Raw genomic sequence first — 16,583 nt, forward strand, 5'->3', positions numbered from 1 at the left:
CAGGTGAGGAATCTGAGACTTAGAAGAATTTAAAATCACCTAGGGTCACTTAGCAATTGGTAAAAGAGAATTCAAATACATGTGTGTTACTGGGATTCTAATACTATGTGGTATAAAGGGGACAGATGTGAGAAATATGGAAACTAAAGGAAATAAAACTGGCAGGACTTTGTAGTGTTCACAGGCAGGTTTGTGGTTGCAGAAAGGGTCAAATATGACCCCTGGATTTCTGTCTTGGACAACAGAGTAGATGGTACTGATTTGGACAGTACAGTAGAAGGAGCTGATTTGTTAGAGTAGATAATGGTGAGTTAAGTTGAAACTACTTACTATTTCTTTTCAGGACACCAGTCAACTCCATTACTAGCATTCCTTTGAGCACCTTAAACCTTCTGTCACATTCCTTCAAAATATGTTCTTGGTTCATACTCTACTTTCTTCTGGTTTATACTCTAATTCCACAGATTGCTACAATTTTATCTGAAAAGTGATGTCACTAAAATTCCAATGTCATAAAAGATACAATGGGTCAGGCCCGTCCCCTGCCCTGCACAGCCGTCCACCCTCACTGTTTAACTGTGTGCAGCTTGTGGCAGGCGTGGCCGGGAAGAACATAAGTAGAACTCTCTAAATTGAGAGCTACTTGTTTGTATTTCTTTTCTACAATCTATATTACTGAGATTGTAATTTTAAAAAATAATATTAAATATTTAGCATTCAGTCTCAACTTTTCAGTTTACAAACAAGCAATAAGTTAGAATCATCTTTGAATGACCAAAATTTGAATCATCAAACTACCCATGATTATTAGGATTTCTTTTGTGTATCTTGGTACAAACATGAAGTCATTTCCAATTGGTAAAATGTAATATCTTTGGAACGATGGAAAAGTAAACACATGGAATATGATGGAGGCCCAAAAATAACACTTGGGACTAACAAATACAGTTGATTTGGAAGAAAAAAAGAGTGATTTGACAGAATTACTATAATGACTCTTTTAAGAAATCTTCACTTGAAGTCTCTCACCATTTTTTTTTTTTTTTTTTTTTCTAGAGACAGAGTCTCACTTTATGGCCCTCGGTAGAGTGCCGTGGCCTCACACAGCTCACAGCAACCTCCAACTCCTGGGCTTAAGCGATTCTCTTGCCTCAGCCTCCCAAGTAGCTGGGACCACAGGCGCCCGCCACAACGCCCGGCTATTTTTTGGTTGCAGTTTGGCCGGGGCCGGGTTTGAACCCGCCACCCTCGGTATATGGGGCCGGCGCCTTACCGACTGAGCCACAGGCGCCGCCCACTCACCATTTAAAATGCTATTTGGTGTTAGGTTATAAGCATCTAGAGCTATAAAATGTTCATATCCTTTGAATGACATTTGAGAATTTATCCTAAGGAAATTCTCCAAAATTCAGAACAATTATATGGACTAAGATATTTATAATAATAGTATGATAAATATTTTTGAAAAATGGAAAGCAACTTCATGTCAGAAACATTGGATTTAAATTATATTGCATCTACTTGATCAGGTATTAAGCGAGCATTTAAAATTAGGATTGTGGGCGTGGTGCCCATAGGTCAGTGTGTTCAGTGGTTAGGGCGCTGGCCACATACAGCAGGGCTGGCAGGTTTGAACCTATCCTGGGCCAGCTAAACAACAATGACAACTGCAACAAAAAAAATAGCCGGGCATTGGGGCAGGTGCCTGTGGTCCCAGCCTAAGGACCTTGGGAGGCTAAGGCAAGAGAATTGCTTAAGCCCAGGAGTTTGAGGTTGCTGTGAACTGTGATGCCACAGTACTCTACCAAGGGTGACATAGTGAGACTCTGTCTCAAAAAAAAAAAAAAATTAGGATTGTGAAAATCAGCAGTATGGGAAAATTAGGATAGCAAGCAAATTAAAGTTTACAAAATTATATATGAACCAATTGTGACAAGTTTGAAAAACATAGATTAGAAAAAAATTACATGAAAGTAAAGAACTGTATCAAATTCCAACTATGGTATTACGGTGGTAAGAGTTGAAAGCTCTTCTTTCTCTTTTCAGTCTTCTAAATATTCTTGATTATCTTTTAATTTTAGAAATAACATAGATGCATCTGTGCATGTACATACACTAAGCTTCTTAAATAGTCTGGTGTACGTTTCTTCAGTGGTTCGATGGGTCATAAAATGGACTTTGTTCTAGTTGCTGTCCCCATAATTGCGGTGAGGTTGCATTCTGTGCCCTAGTGTCTGTTTGTAGGCCTCACTGGAAACCCTACAGTTCTGCTCCCTGTTAATCTGCGTTGGTGCCCAGGAATGCATCACTGCTTGATACTGGAAGTGCTGAGTACTTTAACACACGAACCCAAAATAACCTCTGATTTTTTAAAATTTATTCATCTTCTTAGTGCCAATAATTAGTGTGAATATAAAACACTTGAATTATACATTGTTTCACAGGACCTGCAACTTGAGGAGTTAAGGCAACAAGTCTCTACCCTGAAATGTCAGAATGAGCATCTCCAGACGGCAGTTACACAGCAGGCGGCGCAGATTCAGCAGCACAGGGATCAGTATAATCTGCTCAAAGTGCAGCTGGGTGAGTGCAACTGGCTGGCTCTGTCAGCATCCAGGTCATTTTGTCCCCAAGAGCTAGGTTCCTTTTATGGACTAATCTTTCTGTAACTTAAGTCACAGTGACAAACATGTAAATCTGAGTTTAAAACAAAATAGCATAATAGTTAGGAGTAGTTGAGACTAAATCCAAACTCCTTGCTACCTAATGCTCTAACCCAGAGACTCTCAACCCTGGCTGCACATTAGACTTACCTGACTTGCTTTTCATTGGTTAAAAAAATACCCCCAATACTGTTTCTGATTTAGTCTGGGGTTGGGTCCAGGCATCAGGAATTATAAAGGCTCCCCTGGTGATTCGTATAGTCCATTGAGAACAACCAATCTGATCTTTCAATTTCCTCTTTTGCAAAATGGAGAAAATAATAACATCTGAGAATTAAATGAAATTTTATATGTATATATCAAATTCTAGTGCTGCTTGGCAGATGGTTAAGAGCTCAGCTGCTTGTAAATACTATCATCATGCAGTGCTTGTGAAGATTTTTAAAAAGGGATTTTGGGGGCGGCACCTGTGGCTCAAAGGAGTGGGGCGCTGGCCCCATATACCAGAGGTGGTGGGTTCAAGCCCAGCCCTGGGCAAAAACGCAAAAAAAAAAAATTAAAAAGGGATTTTGGCTCGGCGCCCATTGCTCATTGTATAGGGCACCAGCCACATACACCAGGAACCCAGCCTAGGCCTGCCAAACAACGACAGCTACAACAACAACAAAAATAGCCGGCCATTGTGATGGGTACTGTAGTCCCAGCTACTTGGGAGGCTGAGGCAAGAGAATCTCTTAAGCCCAAGAGTTTGAGGTTGCTGTGAGCTGTGATGCTATGGCACTCTACCAAGGGTAACATAGTGAGATTCTGTCTCAAAAAACAAATACTAATAATAAAATAAAATACAAAGGGATTTTACTTTATCTTCATCGATAGAATTGGATTGAAATTATTATAGTTCTTAAGTCATAGATTACCAGACCATGCAGTTTAGTCAACTGTTTGACTATGCTGTTTTTCCTCCCAGAACCTGAAAATATGATTGGTTCATTATTTTTATAAATATACTATTCTGACCATGCACGGTTGCTCACACCTATAATCCTAGCACTCTGGGAGGCTGAGGCGGGAAGATTGCTTAAGCTAAGGAGTTCTAGACTAGCCTAAGCAAGAGTGAGACCTTGTCTCTACTAAAAATAGAAAAATTAGCTGGGATTTGTGGTGGGCACCTGCAGTCCCAGCTACATGGGAGACTGAGGCAGTATTATTTCTTGAACCCAGGAGTTTGAGGTTGCTGTGAGCTTGTATGATGTCATAGCGCTCTAGCCAAGAGCAACAGGGTGAGACTGTGTCTCTGAGTGAATGACACTATTCTGTAAAGATGAAATGTGGTTGCAAAAGTACTGTCAATGTCATTGAATTAAGAAAGTTATATGTATATTAGAATATTGTATTTGAATCTTATAGTTTGAATAATGAAAAACTTAATTTTTATACTGGCTTTTAAAATTTTATTCTTGGTGAATAGGAAAAGACAGTCATCATCAAAGTTCTTATAGCGATGGGGCTCAGATGAATGGCATTCAGCCGGAAGAAATTGGTATGTTGCGAGAAGAGACAGAAAAATTAAAAAGTAATCAAGAAGTTTTACAGAGTCAGCTGATTGAAAATTTGGTAAGTAAATATTTAAAATAAGGGGTCAAGAGCAATTTTCATTGTTCTGCCTCTTTCTTTTTTTTTAATTTTAGTTTCTTTTTTTGGTACATCCCGTAAGCCAGAATATCATATACTAAGATTTTTTTTTTAGAGTGTGAGTTTTAGAGTTAGACTCTCTAAGATTCCATGCTTCCTAGCTAATTAAATTTAAGCAATTTAGTTAACCTCTTTAAACTTGTTTCTTAATCTGTAAGTTTTAGTGATAGTATATTTCATAACAAAGAGATTTAAATAACTTACTACTCTTTTAATACATAAAAGTTGCTCAGTAATTATCTTTTTATGCTATTTCTCCATATGACCACAGGTAAATGCTTAGATTTAATAAATTACTTGCTATAAATATGGAAAAGTTACAGATTATGTATACGATATTGAAATTTTATAATGGGCATAAAAATTAAAGTGCTGATGTGAATTTTTTGGTAAGGATGTATAAGTTATGCTTTATATGTGTGCAGTGCTGTTTGGCTTTAGCCTGTCTTTCTAGACTAAATTTATTTCATTTATTTCTTTGCTATTTGTTGAAATCTTCCCAAACATTTGGCATGAATCAACAGTTTTCAGTACCTACTTCAGATGGAGATTGTGAACAAGTTGAAGAGTTGAAACTGGTAATTTTTTAGATTGATCCTAGTTCAATTTTGTTTTCTTTTAATTATAATAGAGTAACAGCCCTGTAATTTCATTATCCTAGAACTACTTTGTCAGATGTAAGCAAAATTTAAGACAGCCACTTGAAAATCTAGAAGTTATTTTTAATTATATGGTAATGGTATTTTGCTTTTTCTTATTTCCATTTTTCAGTGATGTTCTTTTTAATGGAATCTCAGACTCTTACACATTATTTGTAGATTATCAGTGAACTAATAAAGAAAAATTTTTTAATATTTATAAGCTGCAAATATGAATATGTAAAATCTTATGCCTAATTTTCATGTATTGACTATGGTGATTACTTAAATAAATGTACTGGTTTTTTTTTTTTCTTTTTTGTAGAGACAGAGTCTCACTGTACCACCCTCAGGTAGAGTGCCGTGGAGTCACACGGCTCACAACAACCTCTAACTCTTGGGCTTACACGATTCTCTTGCCTCAGCCTCCTGAGCAGCTGGGACTACAGGCACCCGCCACAACGCCCGGCTATTTTTTTGTTGCATTTTGTCCGGGGCTGGGTTTGAACCCACCACACTTAGCATATGGGGCCGGCGCCCTACTCACGAGCCATAGGCGCCGCCCAAATGTACGTTTTTAAACCATTCTATCAGGAAAAATGGTGAATTTTAGAATTTGAAGGGGGAAAAACAGGAAGTGAACTTGTGTGTATCTCAATTACATGACTCTAGCTGAACAGCGAATTAAATTTTTTTCTGCTTGATTAATTTGTAATGTTTATAAATTCCTATTAAACTAGGTCGTTTATCTTTATCTAATGAGAAAATTAAATGTATTTATTCAAGAAAAGAACCAGAAAAAAGGGAAAGGAACTGTGGACATGTAGAATTAAATAATTTAATGAAGGAAATCTAGAAAAGCACCAGGTTGCTCATAGTGTATGTTATCCCCAAACAGATTCTGGGTCATTTTCTTCCTATTTTCTTTTATTTACTTCTGTCTCTTTTTTTCCTTCCCTTTTTCCTTTCTTATTACAAAAGGAATGCATACTTCTTTTAAAAAACCTGTTACACTGAAGTAACAAGTGACAGCAGCGTTTACCATTCTAGGACAGACTTCCTTCCCCCTTCTCTAGTAGGCTGGCCCCAGCCCACTGACATGGCTGCTCTGAAAGGGGAGGGACTATACCCAGAGAAACCAGGTCTATGTACCTTAGAGGAGCTTCTAAAATCCCACCTTGTTTCACCTGGGTTTTTTTGCAGTTTTTGGCCAGGGCTGGATTTGAACCCACCACCTCTGGCATATGGGGCCAGTGCCCTAATTCTGTGAGCCACAGGCACTACCCACCTGGGTTTTTTTCGTATTTTCTTTTTTTTAAATCCAGAGTGGATCAAAACGAGTAATTGTCAAGGATGTAGGTGCCAGACAGCCGAAAAGTATGCCTCAGGAAAGTTAGGGAGCCTCATTACTACCTTTCACAACTGTGCTAAACATAAATAGCTAAGAGTTTCCATTGTTATAGCTTCTTATGCAATCCCACCTGTTTTTTAAAGTCACTTATTAGGATTTCTAGGACTCCAGTATATGTTCATAGTCTTTTGTTTGTGTAGGGAAGATTAATGCTGTTTTGGTTTTATTACCTCTACCTACACTAGAACTGTATTCAAATAAAATGGAATTCAGTTATGAATATGTAGCCTTGCTCTGTAAATTTCAAGTAAAAATATTTGCTATTTAATTATGGTTCCCAGCAAAACTTTAATTATATATTTTTATAAAAGAGAATTGCCTCTTAATTTTTTACTTTTTCTAATGTATTTTCTTCTATAAATTTTAGATTGTTATTTAAAACGTCAGTACTGTTTTTTATAATATATAATAAAATACTGTGTAAAGAAAACTAAATGTATCTTATTTCAATAACCAAAAAGAACAATGAAAAGTCACATAGGTACACATAACAACTTTACAAAGAATAAGAGTTTTTTATATGCCAGCATCCCACCACTTTGCAGTGTCTTAAGACATTACCCGTTGGTCTTTATTCTATACTGTATTGAAGGAGGAGACCCAGGAAAAGTAAAGTCTAAGAAAAACAAAGACTTCTCAGACACTCCTCCCAGTGGTAACCTAGGCCTTAAGAATTTGTAAAACTTCACTTCCTACCTAGGTCCTTAAAACTAATGCTTCCTGCTTGCTGCTTGCTTCCACTTCTAAAAAGCCTGCACATGACTTAACACCTCCAATGAGAAATAATATGGTAATTCCTTTGTCTACTTGTGAGTCCAATAAAAGGACAGGGACAGAGCTGATGGGAGCTGGGAGGGAGTCATTACTTTAAGGCTGAGGGCCTGCTGAGTTTCCCCCTGCTGGCAAGTAAAATTCCTTCCCCTATAATCTTTGGGAAGAGTCTGTTGTTTTCATTTCTCCAATCCTGCAACTTTCTGGCTCCCTGACTGGGAATCAAGCAGGCAGATTCAGACCCAGAGATTCTCAGGGCTCATTACGTTAAGGCTGATGGCCTGCTGAGTTTCCCCACCTGCAAATAAAATTCCTTACCCTAAAATCTTTGGTGAAAGTCCATTGGTTTCAATTCGATGGTCCTGCAACATTTTAACTGGGAGAAGTTTGAAAATTCCAACATTAATATAAACTTTCAATTACTTTCTTGGTTTTTACTACTTTTCATCAATGTTTGGTGGCCCCTCCTCTAAAGATGTCCTGTTTTGTGCTTCTAAATAATAAACAACTAGTCCAAGGAGGACTAGTTGTCTAATGCACAAGATTGGGACAGAGATTTTTTTTTTCCTAGACAGAGTTTCCCTTTGTCACCCTCAGAGTGCTGTAGCATCACAGCTCACAGCAACCTCAAACTCTTGGGCTCACATCCTCTTGCCTCAGCCTCCAGAGTAGCTGGGACTACAGGCGCCCACCACAACACCTAGCTATTTTTAGAGACAGGGTCACTCTGGCTCAGGCTGGTCTTGAACTCCTGAGCTCAGGCAATCCACCTGCCTTGGCCTCCCAGAGTGTTAGGATTATACAGGCGTGAGCCATCGAGCCAGGCCTACAGTTTTTAACCCCATTTTTTACGTATACTTATATGTGTCTAATGGTACCACTTCCTGCACCAGCTACATAACTCAGCAGTCGGCCTCCGGTGTCTGCTGTTCCAGGGTTTCCATTGTTGTTGCTCTCTGAGGTTCCCAGTTACATTGCTCTTTCCTCTTAGCCTCTTTGTCCTTGTAGGTTTCTTCCTCTTGCTCTCCCCTTTTCCTTCCCTTCCTTCCTGTTTTCATCCTTTCCTTTCTTCCTTTTCCCCTCCTTCATTTGTTTATGATTCGATAGGATCTCAGAAGGGAACAGAGGTAAACACTATGTTTAATTTTTTATCTTGAATCCATAGTTCAAGGAGAGTTTAGAGTTAGATTTTAAAACTTGGAATCTAGATGTGATTCTAGAGCAGGGGTCCTCAAACTACGGTCCGCGGGCCACATGAGGCAGTGTGATTGTATTTGTTCCCGTTTTGTTTTTTTACTTCAAAATAAGATATGTGCAGTGTGCATAGGAATTTGTTAATAGATTTTTTTTTTAACTATAGTCTGGCCCTCTAACAGTCTGAGGGACAGTGAACTGGCCCCCTGTTTAAAAAGTTTGAGGACCCCTGTCTAGAGAGTAAAGAAAAGAAATCATTTTTTAAAATTTCTTCCTGTAAATAGACATTTCCTTGACAAAAGTAATACTTTTTAATGTTATAGCTCAACTATTTTTGTCTCTTAGGAACTGACAACATTAAAGTCTCAGTTAAACTCACAGTCTATGGAGATCACCAAACTACAGGCAGAAAGGCAGGAGCTACTGCAGAAAACAGAAGCATGTGTAAGTTAATTCGTTTTTCCTTTTGAAAGATAGTACCCCAAACTTGCTATATTACTTCTCAGCCACAGTGAAAAAGAAGCAGATTTATCAGATAGCACCTTCTCTTTGGATTAAACACTAGTTGGTGTTCTAGTGACACCAGCTTCTCACTTATGCTGACAGCCCTATGTAGTCAGATGCACCAGCGGGATTTATTCAGTTGCTTGATGATTTGTTTTGTTGATGGACCCCTTCTCTAATCGTATCTCTACTCCCTTCATTCCTAGCTGGCAGCCTTTCTGTTGGTATAAAATTATCAAAAACTCTTGATGTTCTTTCATATGAAAGCTATAACCCAATTATAGCCCAAAAATATGGGGAAAGGAGAGAGGGAGGGGAGAGGAGAGGGTAGGATAGATGGAGGGAGGGTAATTGGTGGGACCACACCTATGGTGCATCTTACAAGGGTACATGTGAAATTTACTAAATGTAAAATATAAATGTCTTAACACAAAAACTAAGAAAATGCCGTGAAGGCTATGTTAACCAGTTTGATAAAAATATTTCAAATTGTATATAAAACCAGCACATTATACCCCATGACTGCATTAATGTACACAGCAATGATTTAATAAAAATAAATAAATAAACCCTTGATGTTTTCTACAGAAGAGACTTTATCATTTTTTGCAATATACATAAGCTGAGAATCTTCCAAATCTTGACGTTCTGATTCTTCAGTGTATCTCCCTCCTCTCACATCTCAGTATAAGCATCAAGGAGAAACCAGCTCACCTGGGCTTCTGCACTTTGCTTAGAAATCTCCTGAATGAAATATCCAAGTTCATCACAAGTTTTATTTTCCACAAAATGCTGAACACAATTTGGCCAAGGTCTTTGCTACTGTATAACAAGTAGCCTCTCCTCTGATTTCATGGTCCTCATTTACATCTGAGACCTCCCCAAAGCACCTGCATTTTGCTCATAATGATAGTTGTGCATTCCTGCCCCACGGAAGCCAGCTTTCCTCCTTTTTCTTTGATCACTCACCAAAATCCCCAGTCTCTTTAAAGTAATTTAGGCTTTATCTGGCATGCACCTCAGAACTCCAGCCTCTGCTCAGTTCCAAAGCCACTTCCATGTTTTTAGGTATTTTGTGGCATCATCACCTCCACTTGCTGGTATTTAGAAAAAGACTGAAAAACTGACCTGAGAGTTACTCCCATTTGCATTTCACTAATGAATGGCATTTGCTCAATTTATCTCCCTGTCTTTATGAACTGACAGTGTGGACTTCAGAGAAGCTTATGAGAGAATAGCTTCTTTGCTTATTAAATGCTGAGGGTGTGTCCATTAACATGAGAATGTGGTAGAATATTCATCAGATGCTGCGTTTAATAAGCAAAGATGGTTCCATGGGAGCCACCTCACTGTTTACTTTTCTGGGCAGACTCTAAGGCAGCTTGGCCCAGCCTTCCTCATCCTCTGGTAAGATTTGATGCTGTTCGCTGTGGGGAACTCAGCTGTCAGTGGAGAGCACTTGGTTTTGCACACAAATACATAAGGAATTATCTTTTCTGTTACTGAAAGTGAACCTTCAGAATAGCAAGAAAATTAAAATCACCACTTTGGAAGTTGATATTGTTTGTGACTTTAAAGAAACATTTTCTTACCTCTTTCAACTTTCAGGCAAAATCGGTTCCCGTACAAGGCGACAGTGAGACTGCAATAGCAGCTCAAACTACTGACCTAGAAGGAAGACTGGCAGCATTATTAGAAGAAACGAAAGAATTAAAGGTTAGTTTTTGGTAAAACTTTTACTTATTACAGATAATATGAAAAGAACTCCAGGAAATTTTATTTCATTTCATCTCTCAAATTCTTAGATTTATTGGCTCAGGCTCAAGAGACTAAGGCGCCAGGCACATGCACTTGAGCTGGCAGGTTCGAATCCAGCCCGGGCCCCCCAAACAACAGTGACAACTACAACCAAAAAATAGCCAGGCATTGTGGCTGGCACCTGTAATCCCAGCTACTAGGGAGGTAGAGGCAGGAGAATCGCTTGAGCTCAGGAGTTGGAGGTTGCCATAAGCTGTGATGCCACAGCACTAGCCAGGATGACAGCTTGAGGCTCTGTCTCAAAAAAAAAAAAAAAAAAAAATTCTTAGATTTATGAAGTTAATGGGGTATAATCTCATCTCACAACAGCCTTCCAAGTAGCTGGGACTACAGGCGCCTGCCACAACACCCAGCTAACTTTTCTGTTTTTAGTAGAGATGGGGTCTCAGTCTTGCTCAGGTGGTCTCCAACTCCTAAGCTCAAGGGATCCTCCCACTTCAGCCTCCAAGAGTGTTAGGATTTCAGGTGTGAGCCACTGTGCCTGGCCTCTATTTTTATGAGTAAAGATGTTGCAAGTGAAGCTTTTTAATGCCATTTCAAATAACAATATTGATACTGAATATATAAACTAAGTATGTATATTTATGTAGTATGAAAGTGAAATTCATTGAAAATATCTTAGTTTTCTTACCGACATCAGTATCTAATGACAATAACAAAACAAGGAGTACAAATTTGGCTGTATATGGGCACACGTGTGCTTTCCATGGGGCCGAGGACTCAGACACGTTGAATCTGGCTCGCTCGGTGTAACAGGGGCATCGGAGTAAATAACGTGAGAAAGGAATGAGGCAACACTAATAAGAAGTGAGAGACATAACGAAAATTAGAAAATGAAGATAAGACATCACTGTGCTCTTTGGAATGTGGACATATTATTTTGTTTTTAAACCATAGATTTTATTTGAAGCTGTTACTTTTTCCCATTTAATTATATGCATGATGTTGGGATAAATTTTTTTTTGGTAGAGACAGAGTCTCACTTTATTGCCCTCAGTAGAGTGCGGTGGCGTCACACGGCTCACAGCAACCTCCAACTCCTGGGCTTAGGCGATTCTCCTGCCTCAGCCTCCCGAGTAGCTGGGACCACACACGCCCGCCACAATGCCTGGCTATTTTTTTTGTTGTTGTTGCAGTTTGGCCAGGACCAGATTTGAACCTGCCAACCTCGGTATATGGGCCTGGCACCCTACCCACTGAGCCACAGGTGCCGCCCTGGGATAAAAAATTTTTTTAAAAATACTGAGTTTTGGGCGGTGCCTGTGGCTCAAGGAGTATGGCGCCAGTCCCATATGCCGGAGGTGGCGGGTTCAGACCTAGCCCCGGCCAAAATCCAAAAAAAATTGAGTTTTGAGTGCTAAGCAGGCGTCTGCTGTCAAATGTTTTATGTTTCTGTTCACTCCTTGCTCATCTGAAATAGTATTGCTTTTTTCATCTCGCATAGATTTTTGAGGAATAGCTAACTAAAACTATATTTTGGATGCTAAACAATTTTTCCGAAAAATCATCTCTGATGAATAGTCTGCCTCATTCTCATGTTACTGGAAATACCCTCAGCCTTCACCCTAAACTCTTACTCTCTGTTTTTTTTGTTGTTTTTTTTTTTTGAGACAGAGTCTCACTTTATCACCCTCAGTAGGGTGCTGTGGCATCACAGCTCACAGCAACCTCCAACTCCTGGGCTTAAGCGATTCTCTTGCCTCAGCCTCCCAGGAGCTGAGACTATAGGCACCCGCCACAATACCCAGCCATTTTTTTGTTGTAGTTGTCATTGTTGTTTGATGGGCCTGGGCTGGGTTTGAACCTGCAAGCTCTGGTGTATGTGGCAGGCACCCTAGCCTCTGAGCTACAGATGCTAAGCCATGAACAAACTATTGTTTTCCTGGAGTTAAAACTCCAGAAAAGCAAGTACTAATTTTAGATTATTAACTTTCACCTTTATTTTTCTAGAATGAAATTAAAGCCCTGTCTGAGGAAAAAACTGCCATTAAAGAACAGCTAGATTCATCTAACAGCACCATTGCCATCTTACAAAACGAGAAAGACAAATTAGACTCAGAAATTACAGATTCCAGAAAAGAGCAAGATGACCTCCTGGTTCTCTTGGCTGAACAAGATCAGAAAATAGTGTCACTGAAGAAAAGACTCAAGGATCTTGGTTATCCAGTAAGATTAAAATGTTTCAAAAATGATTTGTATAATGTTTCTTTGCGATGCATTTTTAATATTTTTAATATAGCATGGGAAAGTTGCACCTATATAATATACACAGTGGGTTCTTGAGTATACGGTATCCTCTATGTTGCTTTCACTGTGGTGAGTGAATTGACTTTTAAGAGAAGGATTAAGTTAAGTTCCCAACACCTGTAATCTATTTTCTTTTATATCTTGAGGCTGTCACATGAATTGATTTGACTGTTTATGGCAGCAGAATTGTCATCACACCAGTGTGCCCTTATCTTTTGCCATGTTTGGTTTAGACATGTGTGTACAGAGGTATAGCCATTTCATCAGCAGGGTTAACTGATAAGATCTCATTCATGTTAAAAATGATAGGAAGCCTTGAGCATTAAATCAAAAAATCACATGGCTTGTATTCTACTGTAATTATTAGAATATAGAACTTATCAATAGAGTGTATATTATTGCATGCTGAATGTGACATTAACAAATCTTCATAATATTAAATAGCATTTTTTAAAATCTAGATTGTAGAAGAGGATGAAGTTGAACCCGGAGACCAAGAAGATGAGGATGATGAAAATGAAGAGGCTGACAAGGACCAGGATAGTATCTAGCTTTAAAATCTCCAGGAACGATAGGGGTGATGTTGTAACTTGGAGGATGGAATCTTAAGACAGTACTTTGGTTTGCCTCTGCAGAAAATAAAGACTTAGACACATTCACTAATAAGACTATTGATATACTTTTTCAATGTTGCCACCCATGTTAAAAACCCCAGAACTCTAACTTTATGCAGAATACATACCTTTTATTTAAATTCATAGGAACTGTCCCAAAATACAATTTGCAGAGAGCTTCAGACATCAAAGGATGCACCATTTAAGGCGTGTGGTGGCAGTGCTAGTGGCTTTAGTTCACTTTACTTTTCAGAATTGGTGACTTTAAGTACTAACATACTTGATTTAATATGTATTGAATTGGAATCATTGTTTCTAAATTCAGCATTTGAGTTTTTAGCTTATGATTTTCTTTTAAAGAAATGAGTTCACCTAAAGACAAGATCGCCTGGGCTGAGAGATGATGTGTATCATCAGCCCTGCATCCAGTGTGACTGCGAAGATGTGCGGAATAGGACGGTTGAGAATGAGTGCCTTGACACTGACGTGGCTGCATTCTGTCCTCAGTGACGAGCAGGATGCTGGTGCACACAGGTGATGTGGACGATGAGTCTGAGAAACTTTGGCAACAGTGTATTAACATGGTTGGTTTTCTCTTTATTTTGAGCTAAACATCTAGAACATGTTGTAAGTTAACAGCTCATGCAATTCAGATTTAGTATTGTTGATTATCACAAAACATATTATGTTCCTAGTTTTTAAAAGACCCAAATTATGATTTATATAATTTATTGTCATTTTTGCTGAATAGGTTTAAGTCAGATAATAGATTTTTTTTTTTTTTTTTTTTTTTTGTAGAGACGGAGTCTCACTGTACCGCCCTCAGGTAGAGTGCCGTGGCGTCACACGGCTCACAGCAACCTCTTAACTCTTGGGCTTACGCGATTCTCTTGCCTCAGCCTCCCCAGCAGCTGGGACTACAGGCGCCCGCCACAACGCCCGGCTATTTTTTGATTGCAGTTTGGCCGGGGCTGCGTTTGAACCCGCCACCCTCGGCATATGGGGCTGGCGCCCTACTCACTGAGCCACAGGCGCCGCCCAGTCAGATAATAGATTTTTAAAAAGCAAATGAAGCAATGTGTCAAAATTTAATGTTTCATAATAAAAATAGATACTATGTTCACTTAATCCCTGGTCATGGTTCCCTTTTTGTAGATTTTGAAGTAGTATTTTATTCTTAACATAAGGTGAAGCAGGGCAGCACCTATGGCTCAGTGGGTAGGGCACCAGCTCCATATACCGAGGGTAGCGGGTTCAAACCCAGCCCCAGCCAAACTGCAACAAAAAAATAGTCGGGCGTTGTGGCAGACACCTGTAGTCCCAGCTACTAGAAAGGCTGAGGCAAGAGAATCGTCTAAGCCCAGGAGTTGAAGGTTGCTGTGAGCTGTGTGACACCATGGCACTCTACCAAGGATGATAGATGATAAAGTGAGACTGTCTCTATAAAAAATAATAATAATAAAAAGGTGTGGGTGGTGCCTATGGCTCAAAGGGGTAAGGCACTGGCACCATATGCCAGAGTGGTGGGTTCAAACCCAGCCCCAGCCAGAAACTGCAAAAAAAAAAAAAAAAAAGGTGAAGCAAATAGAAATGGTGAGGGGAGTCTCTTAAAATTAACGCTACTGAATGTTAAAAGTGGTCTTATTTAAACGTGATGATTAGGGTTCTCAGACTGGAGGGAGCTAGTTGGAGCAGCTGCAGAAGTGGGAGAGGTTAGAGAAGGGTTCAGACATTTCTGAATTCAGCCTTGGAGTTCTTACTAATGATTTCCTTTTGAAGAAATGATTTACATACAGGCAAGATACTCTGAGTGGGAGATGCCTCCTGGGTTCAGAAATAGTTTGAGCAGTCCACTGAGGGACAGACTTCGGAAAGAGGAGGGTACTCCCTTACCTTGGTAGAGAGATAGCTGTGTGTTAGAGGACCCATGAATGCTGCCTGTGTCCCTATCCCACCGCTGCTGCCATGCCAGGGTGCTCCTGCCTTCAGAGAGCTACTGGGCCAGCTCAGAGTACATGAAACCTCCTGGCGGCTGGCACCACATAATGAACAGTGGGTTAATGACCACATTTCAGGCTAATGTGACAAGGATAAAACTGGATCAGGACTGAGAATTTCTAAGTATGGAATGCTAGGGATCTTTGGAAGAAATATCTGTAACACCAGTGCCAGTGTGCCAGACTCAGTCACTCGGGCTGTCCTGAAACAGGGTGACACGGGAGGCCTCAGAGCTGCCTGATTCAGCCTGGAGCTGACAGGAACATCTTCCTAAACCCAGCCACAGTTTTTGCCTGAGTTGGTTCTGGAGCCTCCTAACTGATCTCTCCTCTGGGCATTGCCTTTCTCACACTCCTTCCACATTCTCCACCCTCACACAGAAGGCTTTCTAAAGTGCAGGTGGGGCAGGGGGTGCTGCGGCTGCTAACGGTTTGGAGTCCTTAGCAAGGTAGGTGAGACCCTGTGCTCTGCTACTGTCTAGCTTTGCTGCCCTTCCAGCATCATATTTTAGGATATAACCCATATATTGGCTATTACTGGCTGCTGTGGTCTGAATGTTGATATTCCCTCAAAATTCCTATGTTGAAATCCCCATCCCAGGGCAATGCCTGTGGCTCAAAAGAGTAGGGCGCTGGCCCCTTATGCCAGAGGTGGCGGGTTCAAACCCAGCCCCAGCCAAAAACTGCAAAAAAAAAAAAAAAAAGAAATCCCCAAAGGTGATGATAATAGGAGAAGGGGCCTTTGGGAGGTGATGGGGTCCTGGGGGCAGAGCCCTCATGAATGGGATTAGTGTCCTCATAAAGAGGCCCTAAAGAGACCTCTTGCCCTTCAAGCGTGAAGGTTTGCAGTGAGAAGATGGCTGTCCTGGAGGACATGGTCTCTCTCACCACACTCCACATCTACCGGTGACTTGGTCTCCAACTTCCCAGCCTTCTGTTGTTGACAGAGCTCCTGATGGATGGTGTTTTGTCATCCCAGCCCGGACAGACGGCAGACAGATGACATCCTCGTGCTTTCTCAGTGCTCACGTTGC

General features: G+C 40.1%; 1 protein-coding gene across 8 annotated transcripts in view; it reads left to right on the forward strand.

Moving 5' to 3' along the window:
- The window catches only part of LOC128584883 (general vesicular transport factor p115-like), a 92,487-nt gene extending 78,166 nt beyond the window's left edge, over positions 1-14,321 (forward strand). For 5 of the 8 annotated variants that reach the window (XM_053590158.1, XM_053590159.1, XM_053590161.1 and 2 more), the window contains 7 exons: positions 2,445-2,583; positions 4,132-4,277; positions 4,880-4,933; positions 8,715-8,813; positions 10,482-10,589; positions 12,642-12,857; positions 13,400-14,321. In XM_053590158.1, coding sequence (XP_053446133.1) covers positions 2,445-2,583; positions 4,132-4,277; positions 4,880-4,933; positions 8,715-8,813; positions 10,482-10,589; positions 12,642-12,857; positions 13,400-13,489 — 852 coding nt within the window. In that variant the 3' untranslated portion in view covers positions 13,490-14,321. Of the gene's footprint in view, positions 1-2,444; positions 2,584-4,131; positions 4,278-4,843; positions 4,934-8,714; positions 8,814-10,481; positions 10,590-12,641; positions 12,858-13,399 lie in introns of all 8 variants that reach the window. The other 3 variants (XM_053590165.1, XM_053590164.1, XM_053590160.1) reach the window with 2 other exon arrangements.
- The last annotated feature ends 2,262 nt before the right edge of the window (positions 14,322-16,583 follow it).

This window comes from Nycticebus coucang, chromosome 4 (genome assembly GCF_027406575.1).
Source record: "Nycticebus coucang isolate mNycCou1 chromosome 4, mNycCou1.pri, whole genome shotgun sequence".
Taxonomy (NCBI): domain Eukaryota; kingdom Metazoa; phylum Chordata; class Mammalia; order Primates; family Lorisidae; genus Nycticebus; species Nycticebus coucang.